Source organism: Melospiza melodia, chromosome 1 (genome assembly GCF_035770615.1).
Source record: "Melospiza melodia melodia isolate bMelMel2 chromosome 1, bMelMel2.pri, whole genome shotgun sequence".
NCBI classification, from domain to species: Eukaryota; Metazoa; Chordata; class Aves; order Passeriformes; family Passerellidae; genus Melospiza; species Melospiza melodia.
The window spans coordinates 172,209,297-172,226,750 of NC_086194.1; the positions used below are offsets into that span (position 1 = coordinate 172,209,297).

General features: G+C 47.5%; 1 protein-coding gene across 1 annotated transcript; it reads right to left on the reverse strand.

The window, feature by feature from the left end:
• Window positions 1-3,913: 3,913 nt before the first annotated feature.
• On the reverse strand, window positions 3,914-16,786 carry TOP1MT (DNA topoisomerase I mitochondrial). The gene is made up of 14 exons (XM_063178625.1): window positions 15,837-16,786; window positions 13,888-14,003; window positions 12,535-12,656; window positions 11,837-11,959; window positions 11,339-11,526; window positions 10,441-10,585; window positions 8,981-9,124; window positions 8,270-8,455; window positions 7,722-7,790; window positions 6,471-6,585; window positions 5,867-5,994; window positions 5,091-5,185; window positions 4,477-4,626; window positions 3,914-4,277 (listed from the first exon to the last, which is right to left on the reverse strand). Exons 1-14 carry the CDS (start codon window positions 16,508-16,510, stop codon window positions 4,175-4,177), a joined length of 2,358 nt encoding a protein of 785 aa, XP_063034695.1. The 5' UTR covers window positions 16,511-16,786; the 3' UTR covers window positions 3,914-4,174.
• Between the last annotated feature and the right edge of the window lie 668 nt (window positions 16,787-17,454).

Here is a 17,454-nt window from a genome sequence, read left to right on the forward strand (position 1 = left end):
AGTTTCTGTTCTGTATTTCCCTTTTTTTTTTCCCTCCTCATTTTTACAACATCAGACCTTGTGGGGAGAAGGGCAGGGAGGAAAAACCCTCTGGAAATCCTTCACCTTTTTCTTCCTCAAAACTCCACCGGGGTTTCCCGTATTTTATGAGTCTGACAGGCTTCAGGTGGGTGGTTTTCCCTTCATCCCATCACTCCAGGGACTGCAGCAGCAGAGCAGCAACTGCTCCATCACCTCCCCTCCCCTCTCAGCACTAATTAAGATAAATCAGCCAAAATTCCACTTTTCCTCAAGTCTGAAGGCCCCATCATTAAGCAGATGAGAGAGCAGCCAAGAAGAGCTGATGAGTTCCCTTCCCCAAAGTGGCTGAGTCACCATTCCTGGAGGGATGTAAAAGACATGGAAATGTGGCACTTGGGGACATCGACTTGTGGTGAACACAGCAATTAAACGGCCGCACTTGATGAACTTAAAGGGCTTTTCCAACCTAAAGGATTCCATGATTTAGAGCATCCGATGGGCCAGGGGAGGGGGGGAGCCCTGCCAACCTGAAAGTACGGAATGCAGCTCTGGAAAACAGGAGGCCGATGAGGCTTTTTTTCATCCATGAGGACCAATAATCAGTTGGACACGGAGCAAGATTCTGACTCATCCCTCTGAGAGAGACGTGGGCAGGTTCATGATGTGCACAGCTCTGGCCAATGGATTTATGTTCCTGAATCTCCAGGAGGCTGATGCAGAAGCAACGAGCAAGGATGGATCCCATTGGAGCTTCCAGCTGCTCAAACAGCTTCTGTGGGAAGAGGAATTGCCTGTAGAGCTGTCCTCAGATTGGGGGCACCAGAGCTGAAGCACTGAATCCAATTTTGGGATCATCAGCACAAGGACATGGAGCAGATCCAGAGGAGGCCATGGAGATATTCCATGGAGCCCCTCTGCTATGGAGTCAGGCTGGGAGAGCTGGGAATGCCCAGCCTGGAGAAGGGAAGGATCCAGGGAGACCTCAGAGCCCCTTCCAGTGCCTAAAGGGGCTCCAGGAGAGCTGGAGAGGGAATGTGGACAAGGACATGGAGGGACAGGACACAGGGAATGGCTTCCCACTGCCAGAGGGCAGGGGTGGATGGGATACTGGGAAGGAATTATTGGCTGTGGTGGTGGTGAGGCCCTGGCAGAAGTTTCCCAGAGAAGCTGTGGCTGTTCCATCCCTAGAAGTGTCCAAGGCCAGCTTGGACAGGGCTTGGAGCCACCTGGGATAGAGGAAGTTGTCCCTGCCCGTGGCAGGGGGTGGGTGGAATTCCATGATCTTTAAGGTCTCTTCCAACCCAAACCCTTCCATGATCCTTTGGTTTTAAATTCCAAGTCCCAGAATTTGGGGCTAAGTGATCCCATGGAACAGGACAGGCTGAGGGGGGATGAAGTTGCTGCCTTTAACAGGAACAATTATGGAGCTGATGTCCAATCTGGCTCTGCATAAAGGACAAGCAGCTGCTTCTAAGAAGCATCAAGGGAAATTCCAACCAGACACAGGGAAGGAAAAGCTTTGCCAGGGCAGTGATTCATTTCCAAAACAATGAGAGATGCTGGAGGAATCTCCCTGCACAGAAACATTGAAATTATGTTTGAGACAACACAGAACAACCCAGCCAGATTTGACTTTTCGTTGAGGAGAAGGTTGAACTTGAGCCCTCCAGAGATTCTCCCAACACTGGATTTTCTGGGAAGAGTCTGGGCAGGGGCAGCAGATACCAAAATAAAACAAGAGGAATTTCTCATCGCCTCCTCCCACCCCTAAATTTATCTTCTCCAACAGCTCCTCTACCAACACTGCCCAGAGCCATCAGTGCAGGACATCCCCAGGCTGCAGGAAGGGTATAAGCTTCCCAACCCTCACATGGTTTTTGGGGATTTTTTAAATTTGTTTGGGGGTTTTTTTGTTGGCTTTTTGGGGTTTTTTTTGTTATTTATTTTTTCTTTTTGTTTATTAACGCTCCATTACATACCTAGAACAGCCCTAAGTTCTAGTACCAGCCTGAGCAGTCAACTTAATCCCTGGTAGATTTTGGGTGAGGTCTCCTCCCACCCACACTGAAAAAGAAGGCTTTTATGAAAAGCAAATTAGGCAACCAGAAATCACATGGGAAGGTGTCATTTCTGGTTTTGTCACAAACCACAACCTCCCTTTTTTAAATAAAAAGAGGAAGTAATCACAACGGAAACATGCTAATCTTTTGACTTTGAATTTCACCAAATGCTGTCATGATCTTGGGTTACCAAAACAAACACAGGTTTTCCTCTGCCTGAAACACCACAGAAAGTTGGAAAAGACCTTTAGGATCATCAAGTCCAACCACCACATTCACCACTAAACCATATCCTCAAGTGCCATTTCCAGAGGTTTTTAATGAGCATTTCCAGGGATGGAGTGCAATGTTTCAGGAAATCATTGGAAAAATAGAGCTGAAACCATGCCTGGAAGGGACAAAGTGAGAAGGGGTCATCTGAGCACATCAGCATTGCCTGGAGCCACCAAATAACCCCAAATTATTGGGGTGGGAGAGGGATCCTCCCCTCTGGGATGGGAGCATGATCCTGCTCCACAGGGCTCTGAGCAGTAGGAAAAGCTCCTGGGCATTAGGCCATGGGAAAGGTCTATGGAATATTGCCAGAAACACTTGGAGGACTCCAGAAAAAACAGGGTGAGGATGGACAGGACCATTTGGAACAGCAACAGCTCAGCCTCTCTGGAATTACTCCTTTATTTTATAGAATTCCAGAATGGTTGGGATTGAAAGGAACTTAAAGCTCCTGCCATGGGCAGGGACACCTATCCCAATTTGCTCCAAGCCACATCCAACCTAGCTTTGGACACTTCCAAACACCCAGAACCACACGTGGAATGAGTTGCAAAAGAACCTCCAAAATCACTCCTGGTTTTAATGAAATGCATTCCAAGACCTCAATTTCCAACCGAAACAGCAACAATTTCAACACAAGAATGAGTGGAAATAAACACATGGGAAGCACCAGGAGCTTTGGAATACAGAGCCCTGGACAGCAGCCCTGAGGTGCAAGAAGGTTTTGCTGCCAATGCCAAGTTTGTTCACACCTAGGATTCACTGGGACGTGGGAATTCTGCCAGGAATGTGCTGATACTGCCTTTTTGGGGGATGTGGAAAGCAGCCCATTAAGCAGCAAACACAACCAGTTTATGTTGTTGATCCCTGCCTGCTCCATTCCCAGCTGGAGTGGGAAGGATGATGCCAAAGGCATCATCCCAACACAGGAGCAGCTCCAGCAATATTGGTCCCACTCCCCACCACACATCCCACAGAGCCTGGCCCAGCATTATCCTATTTCCTAGGAAATTCCCCATTTCCTAAGCCCCTGTCTGGACAGAGCAATCCTGTTCTGGATACAGGAGCTGAGCCAGAGCCAAGTGAAGAAAATAAGGAAATTACCATGGCCTCAAGTGAGATGTGTTCACCCAGACAAAATTTTACCACATGGGGGTGCTTAAAATGCTCTTTGTTCATGGCCAAGGTGAATTTTAACCCCCTGCAATGTGAAACTGCTTTTAAATCCAATCTTCCCTTCTACCTTCTCCTGACGTGACACAAATTCTCTCCCATGGTTTTTCCATTTAACATCCCTGCAATTGCACAACTTTCTCCTCTCTCCTGGAAGTGAAAGAGCACAAAGTCCCTGGAAATGTAAAACCTTGAGATTTTTTCCTTTTCCCCCAGTGCATCCCCAACACAATCCTGGGTTATCTATTGCAGTTCCTGTTTTCCTGCTGTCATCACCTCGTGTTTCCCCATCCATCCCACTCAGTCTGGAAAGGACAGCACAGCTCCACTACACCAATGAGACAGCATTAGACATGATTTTGTTGATCAGCACAGTTAAGGCTCCTTTTTAATCTCCTTCCAGGACTCCAGGAGAAGGCCAAGTACATGGAAACTCTGAAGAGGAATTAAGAGTTCCCAAAGTCCAACATCCCAATCAGCAATACCTGCTTCAACTGGAAATCCAGGTGCTTGCTTTTCCATCCAAAAAAAAGGGCACCAAACTCAGGCAACCCTCAGCCACCAGCAGCAGCAAATTAAAAAAACAAAACAGCTTCCCAACAGCACCAAATGAGCAGGATTTGGGATTTAACGTGGGAGGCACCGGCTCAGAATTCAAAGTCCTCGCCAGCCATGTCGATGGCCCAGGCAAACTTCTCCCTCTGGGTCTTGTTGTAGACCTTCTCGATGGGAATCCCAAACTTCTTGCACCTGTGAAGACCACAAGACACGAGTGGGGATCAGTTACCCAGCAGTGTCCTCTCCACTGCATCCCTGGAAGTCTCCAAGGCCAGGTTGGATGGACCTTGGAGCAACCTGGAACAATGGGAGGTCTCTGCCCATTGAACACTCCAAATTTTAGGGTCCTTTCCAACCCAAACCATTCCATGGTTTCACACCCCAGACTTACCAAGCCACAGTAATCCTGGGATCCAGATAATTCAGCTTGGATGTGCCCAGAGCTATTTGCTTGTTCTCCTCCTTGTCCGTGGCCTGGATGTTCATCCTGGCCAGTTGCTCCTCCAGCCTCTTCAACAGCTTCTTCTTCTTCTCCACGTTCCTGAGGACAGAGAAGGAACAACAAAGACTGTCCCAAAGTCCAGAAATTCTCTGGAATGGCAGAGTCAAAGGTGCCATTCAGCACTAACCCATTTCTCAAGGGTTTGGATCTGGTGAGATGCTTTCTTAATATTAAAAATTAACAATAAAAATGTAATTTCCACCATCAAAGGTGGGCAAATAAAATCCAGCATCCTGAAATGGGTTGCCCAGAGAAGCTGAGGCTGTTCCATCCTTGGAAGTGTCCAAGGCCAAGTTGGACAGAGCTTGGGGCAACCTGGGAGAGTGGGAGGTGTCCCTGAAGGGAACCATCCACAAGATTTTAACCATCTTCCAAATGTCCATGGGACAAGAAGGACCCAATCCCAAACATGGGCATTTCTGTTCTGATGGGAACACATCAGCCCCATCCACGGGCCCTCTGGATCCCTCTAAAAGGGAGGATTCCAAGGAAAAGTCACTCACACTTCTGCTTTGGCTTCTTTTGTGTCCTTAAACTCATCTTCAGCTTTTTTCACTTCTTCCTGGGCTTCTTCCACTTGTTTCTTCTTGGCGTCGATCTGTGAAGGTGGAAAACTCAGACAACACTTCCAACCTCCCTGAAGGGTTTCAGCTTCCTCCCTCTTTTCCTTCACACACCATTCCTCAGTTTGTTACCAACCCTACTTCCCAATTTGTCCCTGCAGCATTTTCTGGGCTCTAGCATTTTTTAGCATCTTCTAAAATATCATCCTAGCCCAGATGCCACAAACACTTGGAGCTCCTAAATCTGTCTATCTTCTGCACCTGCCTGAGACTGAGGGACTTGTGTCAGCACCAGAGCGCTCAAAAACGTCCCAGCCCTTCAGTGGGGTGTGAGCAAAAACTGAGGACAATTAAAAGTGGTAATTAAAGGTATTTTCAAGCTACTCCTCCTGCAAAAAAGACAGAAAAAACAATTTCCCTGATCTTGATCCAACTGGGCCAGAGCTGCCATCACAAAAAGCCCCCAGCTTGGTTTGAAGACAGAGTGATGAAAAATGCCCCAAACTCATAAAAACTCACCCAAATTCTGTGCTAAGTTGCTTCCCCCAGTATTTGAGGTCACCCCATCCCTCTCCACCTCTGGGTTGCAATCCACTACTCCCAGGACATTCCCTGATGTTCGTGACCAAGGTGATTCTTTCAGGTACCACCCCAGCCCAAAAATAAAATATAAAGGATGTATTAGGTCTGGAATCTCTCAGCTGGGTCCATTTCACCTTTTCCTGGAGGACTTGCATGGACCTGGCAAAGGTTTTTGGTATAGACCTCTGATGGTTGCACAGGATGGCCACGGCCCTGTTGGCTCGGTTGTAGGACAGGAGCTTTCCTGCAACATTGTCTTCAGCTGGAAAGAAATGAAAACATCACTCAGACTCCATTCCAGGAGCTGGGAAAAGCGGGGAATACAGCAAAAAGAAAGGCAAACAAGTTGCTGTCACATTCTCTCTCCAGGGAGAGCAATAATGGTTGTGGGAATTGGGGAAGGACAATTGAGCATCACAATCTGGTGCTGTGACTCATCCCTCACCTACCCAAGGAGGCAGAAACAGTGCAACCAGCCAGCAACACAAGGAAAAGAGGGAAAAATCTCTCTATCCTGGCCCTCAGTTAGTCAGAGTATCCCCCAAGTTCACAATTTCTCACTTACCAACATCCCCTACTTGCTGCTCACCCCCACATGTCACTCCCACCCCACTACGAGGAACATCACTCGCCCAGGTGGGACATGGGCAGTTTTAGGGATCCCACAGCAATGGATGGGCATTCCTGAGCCCTTTGGTCCCAGCCATGCTCTGGAGACACCACAGCCTTGGAACTCACGGTTGGTGAGGGCCTTGAGCTGCTCCTGCAGGGTGATGGAAGCATTGTAGGTCCTGAAGACTTTGGCCGTCAAACCATCCATGAGGTCCTGGAGGTGTTTGTTCAGGAAGGTTGTCTGGAGGAGGGAAAAACGGAAAAGCGTAGGGAAACTCACCATTAGGAATTCTAGTGGCAGGACAAGGAGGAGTGGCTTTAAAATGACAAAGGGTTAGATAGGATATTGGGAAGGAATTCTTCCCTGTGAGGCTGGTGAGGCCCTGGAATGGAATTCCCACAGAAGCTCTGGCTGCTCCATCCCTGGAATTGTTCAAGGCCAGGTTGGATGGAGCTTCAAGCAACCTGGGATAGTGGAAGGTGTCCCTGTCCATGGTGGGGATTTGGAACTTGACAGTCTTTGGGGTCCCTTCCTACCCAAACCATTCCATGATTCCATGAAGTAACAGAAAAAGCAGAAGCTGGGACAAATCTCTTTTTGGACCATTTTCTGCCTAAGCAACCAAAATTAGGCATTAACAAAAAATTAAATCCTGCAGTTTGTAGAGCTACTTGTGGGGTCAGATCATCATCTACCCAAAACTAGCCTAAAAATTCTACCAAAATCCACAAAAATCTCTCTGGAAGTCAACAACTTCTGCCCACCTGTGTCCAAGAGGACACACGTTGGCACTTGGGGACGTGGTTTAGTGTTGCACCTGGCAGTGCCGGGTTAATGCCTGGATTTGATGATTTTAGAGGTCTTTTCCAAACAATAATTCCTGACCTCACATCCAATATCACATCCCTGTTCTACAGAGAACATGGAGCTGCTCATCGATCCCATATCCCATCCCGAGGAAGATGAGGGAGGAGGTTTTTCCAGGAGGGAAGGCAGCACATTCCTCCAGCAACCTCTCCCACTTCTGTGGAGCCCTAATGAGGTGCAAAAGCAACAAAAAGCTGAGGTCTGGCACCTCCAGTAATTCCCCAAAATGTGGGCAGACCTTCCTAGGCTAAAAAAAAGCCCAAGTGGGTGAGTTGGAGGAGGGAAGGAGCAGGAATCCAGCTCCTCAACAAGGACATATGGAAGCAGCGCAAAAAGAGGCTGGAAAACCTCAAAAGATGTTCAAACAGTGACAATGATGTCCCTGGAGAGCAGAGAGGTAAAATAAGGCAAAGAGACGACCACCAAAGGTGGCCAAGGGTGTCATGGCTTGGCTTCTCCTCCTTCAGGGCCACCAGTACTGTTTGAAAAGCTCTGAGGTGACAACTCACATTGAGGTGCTCAAAGAGGTCATCACTGGGGTCCTTGTTCTTCATGAACAGCTGCAGGTTCTTGAACACCTGAGGAGGGGGAAAGGACAGCCCTGGTCATGGCCAAGGAATGAATTGCTGCCAGACATCTCCCTCATCTCTCTCCTCCTCCAGAAGGACTCTGATTCACCCTCGTGTTGGCACATCCCACCAAGCCTCTCAACTTCAAGGTGCCACTGGGTGTTCCCCCCCATCTTTCTCATCTCCGACATTCCAGTTTCTCCACAAACACCATTAAAATCTTCTTTCCCATGGACAAAGGAAAATTATTCAATATAAATGGAGACATTTCAAGTCCTACACATACAACCCATCTGAGGGTACTCCAGCAAGAGGTGGAACTCCTCCCTCACAGAGCAGAACAACCTTGGAAGCTCTATCCCAAAATTTCTCCTGTTCGCCAGCTTCAAAGCACAACTTGGTAATAGGTTTTGGCTGGAAGTTTGGGACTGATAAACACTGAGGGAACCCAGACAACCAAGCAATCCCTCTACTCCTGCCCCACTCACCGGCTTCTCCACGGACACTTTGTTGTAGTAACGGATGGAGTCTTTCCCGAGGAAGTCAAACTCCACCACGTGCTCCTGCCCGTCCAGCTGGGGGTGCAGCTGGATGTGCTCCACGCGCAGGGAGCAGCAGCCGACCGTGTCCGCAGTCTCCCCTTCCTCCTTCTCATTCCCAGCTCGCAGGGCCAGCTGGAAAGAAAGTAAGGAGTCATCCATCCTGCGCCATTCCACCTCAATTCCCCTTTGCCAGGTTGATAAAGTGGATCGGGACTAGTGGATCATCTCCATCTATAGAGTCATAGAATGATTTGGAAGGGACCTTCAGGATCATCAAATTACAACCCCCTGCCATGGGCAGGGACACCTTCAACTAGGGACAATTTTCATTTTCCACACCTCTGGAAATTTTTGAATCCAGGCTGGATGGGGCTTGGAGTCACCTGGTCAAGTGGAAGGTGTCCCTTTCCATGGTAGGGGGTTGGAATGAGATGATCTTGAAGGTCCAACCTTCAAATGATAAAGATCAAAATGATCTTGAAAGTCCCAGCCCACCAAACCATTCCAGGATTCCATAATCATCCCTAGATTCTTCATGTGGAGCCACCCTGGGTGGCAGAACCAGCCAAAACCAAAAACTACACGGTAGGATGGATCAGGGAAGTGAATTCCCAATTTCCACATGGATTGAAGGACCTGGGGGGAGGCTGTGGATACCTTATCAATGAAGTAGAGGGCCACTGCTCTTTGCCTCTTCTTTATCTCCTTGGATTTCCAGTCTTTCCTGTACTGAGCCCGGATTGTGTGGACAACATCCTTCAGGCGCCGAGCGACCTCATATTTCTGCCAGTCTTTCTCCCCCTGGAATGGAAACCAGGACATTTTCCATTCCATTCCCCATCTTTATTCTACCCCTACCAGTCAAGTCCTGCTCTAGAAACACCTCCAGCATCCAAATCCTGCTCAAGCCCTACTGCTGGCCAGGGGTCTATGTACAAATCACAGACGGGATGGGACTGCTGTGGAACGTGCCTTGAGCTGTTTTATTTTCCAGCATCAGTCTCATTACATGGTTATGACAACGGGAAGGTGCCATCAGCTCACACCCCAGGCAGCAGACCGAGAATTTAATGTTACAATTTACTTTATAAGTTTTTTGACCAATCACACAAAGCAAAAGCACATTGACAGTAGTTCTATCTAATCACCATAAGCACATGTACCTTTGGTTAAAACAACACCTGCCTATTTCGAATACAATACCTGTTTGTAAGCCTTAAAACACAATGCACAGAGCTCCATTATTAAGCTTCAAACTTCCTGATATCTTGCTAGATAAACTTTTCTGTAGCTTAAGGAGTTATTCTAGAGAAGCATTAATACACAGACCATTTTTCTATTTGTCCTTGCTTTTCTACTTTTTAAATAATTTTTCTGCTGACCTATCTCATGGCTACTGCTTAGCTCTAATCACAGTTCTGCTGTCTCTGAGGCCTGCCTTTTGAAGCTTTCCCAAAACCCTTGATTTAGTAGATTCCGACAAAATCCCACTGTTTTCTTGGGAAAAAAAATCCATGAAGGGAATAAACTAAAAAACAAACAGCTCATCCAGGGTTTCTGTGCCCTCTGCTGGTCGTGCTGGATCTGAATCCTGGCCAAGTCAGGATGTTTTCCACCAGGCAGAGCATGGCAAGGACCAAGTAGTCAAAACATGGCCAAAGGTGGCTCCTTGGACACCAGAGTGGACTGACAGAGCACTTGCTCAGTTGTGAACACCTGGACAGCATTCCCACTTCCCCCGAGCCCTTGGAAACAGCCTTAAATCCCCTTTCTCTTCCCACAGAGTTCAATCCCATCTCTTCCTACCCTCCATTTCCTGGTATAAATTAACCCAACTCTGGTGCCTGCAGATCTTCTTAGCCCCTGTGGATCCTTTCATCCCTCATCTGGCTTCCAACAGCCTTCCCTGGACACACATGAGCAACGTGGCACCAGGATCACTCTGCCAGGAGCAACCCATTCCTTGGAATAAGTTTGATGCTTCACAATCATCTGTCGTTCCCCTCATTTTTTTTATCCACTTTTAAGAGAAGAGACAGGAAAAAAAAATTTTTTTTGATACTCCACATCCTGGCTTCCCCAGATTTTTTTCACCTGACCAAGGGCATTATTCCAACCTTCAGCTTGGAGCTGGGATTCAGCATGATGTACTTCAAGGTGTTCTGTATGTTCTCCGTCCACGAGGCCAGCCAGGTGACTGTGTTGTCAAAGCGCACCTCCTTCCACTTGTGGCCTTCTGGGGGCTCGGGAATCTTGGAATCCCTGTGGGAAGAGCAGGATTAGAGCCCTCAGACCATGAAGTTTCCAGTGAGCCAAAGATTGAGAAAGCATGGGATTCACCTAGAATTACTTCACAACATGGAATCATTAAAGTTGGAAAATCCCTCCAAGACTGAGTCTGATCATGAACCGGCACTGCCAGGAGCACCAAACCACGTCCCCAAGGGCCACATCTACACAGCTTTCACACCCCTGCAGGGCTGGTGATTCCACCACTGCCCTGGGTGGAATCCAGTGCCCGACAACCCTTTCTGTGGAGATGTTTTCCCTAATATCCAACCTAAATTTCCTCTCCCACAATTTGAGAACATTTCCTCTTCTCCTATCATTTTTTTTCTGGAAGAAGAAGCCAAGCCCTATGTGGCTCCACCTTCCTGTCCAGGGAGTTTTAGAAGGTTCCCCCCCAACCTCCTTTTCTCCAGTCTAAGCCCTTCCAGCTCCCTCAGCTGCTCCTGGATGCTCCAGACCCTTCCCACAATCAGGTGTTTATCATTTGGATGCTGGGAACAACAGGAAAACTTGCTGGACTGGTGGGGAATGTTTTGAATCAAGGTCTTCAAATGGGTGGCTAAGACCACTCCAGCTCACAAAACTCAGAGGGAAAAACACTCTCAGGATGTGGAAAACAGGGATTTTAGAAGATGGAAAGACTCCAGCTCTGGGTAGAGGAAATTCCCAGTTCCCCCCAATCCCAAGGGAAGCCCCAGGAGCTCAGCACTTCCAAGGAAAACCCACTTGCTGCAGTTGATGATGACATCTTCAGGCATGATCCTCTTCTTCAGCATCCCCATTTTAGGGTGTTCCCCACGGCCACGGAAGAGCCCTGGAGGTTCAGTTTTGAAGTTGCCAATCTTCTCCCGGTGCCCATCCAGGATGCAGTACCCGTATTCCTCCTGGATCTTATCCGCCTCCTCCTTCAGCTTCTGAAACCAGGACACCACCAAAAAAATAAATCAGAATGGTTTGGACTGGAAAGGAGCTTTAACACTCCAACCAAGAAGTCTAAGTGCCATCATTCCCCTGGCAAAATCCACAATCCTCTGGACAGGGAAGGACTCCAAAGCATGATCCAAGGATGACTGGCACCCTGAAAAGCCATGGAATGTGCAGATAAAATTCAGGCAAAGAGGGGCAACGGCCATGGAGACAGAGCCGGATTAAAGAAATCCAAGCTCAGAGCACAACACCAGGAAGACAAAATTCCCAAAACGTGTCATAGGAACCAGTCCTCACCTGCTTCTCCTCCTTGGGAAGTGCTTTACGAGCCTCATTTTTGTCCACAAAATATTTGTGGATCTCCCCAAAGTCACATTTGTCCAGGTCTTTGATTATCTCTTGCTCCTCTGAGGTCATTTCCTGGGAAAGAGATGAGAGAGGCTGGGAAAAGGCAGAAGGGAAAACTAATTCCACATGGAGCTTCTGCTTGTGCCTGTCCTTAGAAAAGGGAATAGAGACTCATTTTTTAACAAAGACAGCCAGTTCTGGGGTAGAAGAAACTAATATGGAAAAAACTCCCCAAACACAACTGCAGGGACAGCACCAAATATATTTGGGAGGTGTAAACATTCCCTAGAAAGAGTGTAGGGTTGTTTTGGGATCAAAGGTTATTCCTTTAATCTTTGGTATACCAAACTGGTTTTGGAGCTGTTTGCAAGATCTACCACCTGTACCCATCACTAAACTCAGAGGGAGCACAGAAAGCAAATCCCAGTCCAAAAAACAAAAACAAAAAAACAAAACAAACAAAACAAACAAAAACAAAAAAAAACCCCAAACAAACAAAACCCCCATAGAAAAAAATCAGGATTTAGACCCTCACAATTACAAATAATTCTAAATAAGGAATAAATCCCCACATTCCCTCCATCCCACACCACAGCCTGGGGCTGATAGGTTTGATGGATACCAAGGAGCCCTCCCAGGGAAGGTACCTTCCTCCAGTCATGGAAGAAGTTGTTCTGGAAGATCTCCTTGGTGGTGTACTCATGATCCAACATTTTGGCATAAAACGTGGCGATCTCCTCTGTGGCCAGGCTTAGCTTCAAGGGTTTTCCTGGCAAAAGAGGGGCAGGGACAAATTCCACTAGACCAGGCTGCTCCAAGCCCTGTCCAACCAGAACACTTCCAGGGATGGGACAGCCACAGCTTCTCTGGGCAGAATTTTGGATTATTTCTTAGATTTTCTAAGGATCTCGAATCATTTCTTGGAGGCAAACCCACTATCCCCTTTTGAGCTCTTTGGCTGGAGAAATACAACAAAACCAAGGAATATCTTAGATCATCCTAAGAATAACTTGGAAATAACTTTTTTTAGGAAAAAGTCCTCTGGAGATGTCCAGGGAATGGCTGATTCCTACTTGAACCACTGGTTTTTGGGATTTTTGGACTGAAGGGAATGGAGCTCTGGAGCAGCTCCATGACAATCCCCAAACACCAGCTCATCCATGGGCCCTTCCTACTTGGGGTTGTTGCCTGTCCACAAACATTTTCCATCCAGGAACAGTGATATTTTTGAGGAAAAAAAAGTCAACATCAAAGATCCCAAATTCCAAAGCCACCAGCCCAGACCCACAACACCTCAAAGATCACAGAGAAGGTCCAAACCCTGCTCAAGGCTCCTCCTCATGGAGCCAAAATCCCTGACAGCCCCATGGATGTCCCAGCAGTGCCCACTGGTGCTGCCAGGCACCTCCTTTTCCCAAAATGGCCTTTTTCCTACGGCAAAAAAAGTATGGGAATCTCCAGGGAACTGAGGAACACCAAGGGAATGTGACCCCTTTCCATCTCCAGCATCCCTGGGCTGACCCCCAATGTCCTGATTTCCCCCACCCTTTGATCCATCAGAAATGAGTTCAGGGATGAACTGAGAGCAGGGAATGGCAGGAAACCCATGGGAATCTCCATGTCAGGAAAACATGGAGGCAGCAAAAGCCTGGATCTGTCCTGCCAGTGACACCCTGAGTGTGATGTGAGGTGACCCTGGGGACATCAGGAGCTTGGAGCAGCCCAGCCAAAATCCTCGGATGTGTCAGTCCCTGAGGCCATGGATCAGTAAAATCCCATTTTTCCAGCTCGTTGAAAAACATGGATGAGCTGACCAAACTCAAACCCAAAATGTAGCTTAATGAGAAAAAACCAGCAATTAGGATCAGCTCTCCAAAAAAAACATAATTCCAACCACATGTAAGATCCTCCAGCTTGAACCCATGGCTTTTCCAATGGGATATTCACATTCCCTGAGGAGAGGGCACCACCCCAAGGCCCAGGCCCCACCACAGCTGTACCATCGTAATAAAACTGCACATCCTTGGGCAGGGGCTCGTAGGGGGGCACAAAGTAGGGCCCTCGGTGCTCCAGCTGCATCCATTTGATTCCATCTTCCTTCTTCTCCTCTTCCCACCTGGAACAAACACACAGGAGTCCAGGAGAACGTCCCAAATCTGACACCTGGCACCACCTCCCAAGGTCACATTGGGAGAATGCTCGGAGCAGAGACAGCTGATAAAAATTCCAGGTGAAATCCCATTTTCTGCGCTGCTGCCTCCGTTTCCCTGTTCTTTAAAACAGGGAAAACTGGAATGGAATCCATGAAATTGAGGTGTGGTGACATGGAGGAACTCAGGGTGGGGAGTGAAGAGATCCTAAAAGTCACCTCATTCCAACCCCCTTCCATGGGCAGGGACACCTTCCATTAATCCAGGTCGCTCCAGACCCCATCCAATCCAAGGAATACTTCCAGGGATGGGGCAGAGAGGGCTTCTCTGGGAAACCTATGCCTCATAAATATTGAAAACTTAAATTTTAACACAAATAAGGCCTTAAAAATCTTTCCCCCTGTCAGAGCAAATGGGATTTTAAAGCCACTACAAGTTTTGACTGTGAAGATTTAAAAAATAGCAACAAAAATTACTAGTAATAAGTAAAATTAAATTTAAAAATTACAAAAATAATGTAAAAAATTCCAACTGGGATAGCAGGACTCTAAAAAGAAGGGTAAAACCACAGGTCAGAGTCAGAGGAAGAGCACTGGTGACAGCAGGGGACAGGCAAGGATCTGTGTCCCACAGCCAGGCTCCAGGGAAAAGAAAAAGCCAAGGATTTCTGGGGAAAGACAGCAAGATTCCACAGAGAGAAAGCAGAATTCCTGTTTCTCGCTCAACAATGCCCCAAAAGTTATTTGTGATTTTTTTTCTTCCCCATGGGAAGCAGAGTGGAATGAATTCATGGTACCCAAAGGTGCATTTTACCGTAAAAACAGAGGAAATTAAATAGTCAAGGAAAACCAACAAACTTCTGGAATTTGGGCTGAAAGCCTCAGAGAAAGGCAGTGTCAGGATCATTTCTGTGATCATCTCTCTTCCCAAAATTCTGGGATCACAAATGCCTGCAGAGCATCCCCCACACTCACCTTGCACAGCTCCCCTGAGCCCATCCAGAGGCAAAGGAGGGAATTTCCTCATGGGAAATGTAGTTGTGGATAATTTTTTGGGGATTGAATTCCTACATACCAGCCAGGATCCAGCCATTCCAAACAAGGCATTGATTAGGAAAAAAATACATAAAATCTTATTTTTCACGTCACCCTGGATCCTTCAAAGGCCACCTCAAAGCTCCAGGGATATCCCTGTCCGGGATAACGGCTCCTCCCAGATCAGGGTTTGCCACAGACTCCCAAAAAGCTAAAATCCTAAAAATCCTCCTGCTCTGGCCCAGGTCTTGGGGAGATCTGGGAGAGAGTGACACCAAGTGGCTGAAGTTGCACTTCCAAAAAATAATCCAGCGTCCAGCAGCCACATTCCACACCCTTTCCTATAAAATACCTGCCTGGATCAGCCCAAATCTGCTGGAGGAGGAAGTGGGAAAGGAATTCAGACCCTCTACAGCTCCCTGACAGAGGTGCTGCTGTCTTGGAATTATTATTATTATTATTATTACTATTATTTCCTTCCAATAATTATGAGCTTCTCCCTTCCCAGGATGGGCACCAGGTAAATCATTGGAAGAGAAATAAATATTACAAATAAATTTTAAAGTAAAAATAATTATGATACAAATCCTGCTGTGCATTCAGGACCTTCCCTGATCTCTCATCCATTTCCAAGAGTGGCAAGTTCAAGGCTCAAAGGAATACAGGAAAATAGCTAAAAATAGGAATTTTCACTGTTTTACCCCACAAAATAAAATTAAAATCCCAATCCAGGGTTAGACCCGCCAAAGGCACACTGGAATTTACCATTTCCATTTGTTTTCCGCCTCTTTTTCTTCTTCCTTCTGTTTTTTAGTCTTTTTATTGTTCTTTTCTTCCTCTTTCTTTTCTTCTCCTTCCTTAGATTTCCTTTTCCCAGTTTTCCCTGGGGTTTCCTCCTCCTCACTCTTTTTCTCCATCTCTTCTGTTTCCACCTCTGGCTTTTTCTTCTTTTTCTTCTTCTTTTTCTCTTCCACTTGAGTATCTCCCTTCCCTTCATCCTTTTCCTCCTTCACCTCCTGCCCCATCTCTGAACTCCTGCCCTCTCCCAATCCTTCATTCCCTTTCTCATCCACCTCTTCCTCCTTCTCTACTCCTTTTCCACTTCCCTTTCCCACCCTCTGCTCCTCACTTCCCACTCCTTTCTCTCCCTCCTGATCTTTCTCCACCTCTTGTTCCTCTTTCAGCAATTTTTCCTTCTTCATTTTCCTCTTCCCCACCTTTTCCACCCTCTTCACTTTCCCCCTGCTGGGCTTCTTTGCTTTCCCCTTCTCCCGCTTTCTCTTCCTTTCATCCCATCCTTGGCTGCTGTTGCTTCTCTGCTTTTTGGCTCTTCCCCGTCCCCCTTCCCAATTCCTGCCTTCACCCCCCTCCTCCTCCTCAATGCCATCCATCAAATCCTCAAATTTCTCCTTCCTCCCTCTTTTTCTCTTCAGTCTCATTTCCTGCTTGTTGTCCTCATGTTTCTTCCCTCCTTTTCTCTTCAACCCCTTTCCCTGCTTGTTTTTCTCATGTTTCCTCCCTCCTTTTCTCTTAAATCCCCTCTCCTGCTTGTTTTCCTCTTGTTTCTTCCCTCTTTTTCTTTCTGGGGCTTGGGAATCCTCTTCCTGCTGTGGGATAGGGGGATCCAGCTGCTTCTCCTCACTCTCCCTCACAGCTGTGAGCCCCACATCCCTCTCCAAAGGATCTCCAGAGGGGGATGCAACCCCACCAGCAACACCTTCACTTGGGACCTGTGGGAAGCAGGAATAAAGGGAAGAGACGTTGGGAAAACAGAGAGGTTATCCCAAATCCCAAGTGAATGGTGGAGAAGCAGGATTAGGTCCAAGGGGTGACGTTCCCCTCCAAGTTTTCCTACCCCAATTCCATTCTGGGTCTCCAAGTGCTGCTCTCCCACTGCAGGTCCTGTTCCCTGGGATTGGTCCTGGGACCTACAACGACATCACAGCCAGTTCTCACCACCAGCATTCCCCTTTTCCATCCAAATTCCAATTTAGGGAATTGCTGCCTCAATTCCCTCCAACCACGGCAGCACCACAGATGGAGATATCCTGAGGCAGCAGGGAATGACCCCAAGCTGGATTTTATGGGATGAGGAAGCTCAAAGGAGCGGAACCACAAGGTCTCCAGACAAAACAGGGGAAGTCCTAAGGAAATATTCCCAGAAAAACCTCGGGAGAAAAGGTTCGGCAGCACCAATAGCACAAAGGAAGGGATCAGGCCAGCCATGGACACACTGGAAAAGGAGACAGATGGGACACAATTCCTGGGGATGATTCCAATGGGGAATGGGCAGGGAAGGAGCCTCATCAATACAACAGGACAAAGATTGTCCAGATCCATGATCTGCACCATCCATATGGGTGAGGAACCCAGGAGTGTTTCC

Excerpts from the sequence above, each read along its gene's own strand:
- TOP1MT (XM_063178625.1), bottom strand. The coding sequence starts at position 16,510 with ATGAGACTGAAGAGAAAAAGAGGGAGGAAGGAGAAATTTGAGGATTTG. Across the intron at positions 11,960-12,534 it reads TCTTCCATGACTGGAGGAAG|GAAATGACCTCAGAGGAGCA; the intron begins GTACCTTCCCTG and ends TCTCTTTCCCAG. Across the intron at positions 11,527-11,836 it reads TTCCCAAGGAGGAGAAGCAG|AAGCTGAAGGAGGAGGCGGA; the intron begins GTGAGGACTGGT and ends TCCTGGTTTCAG.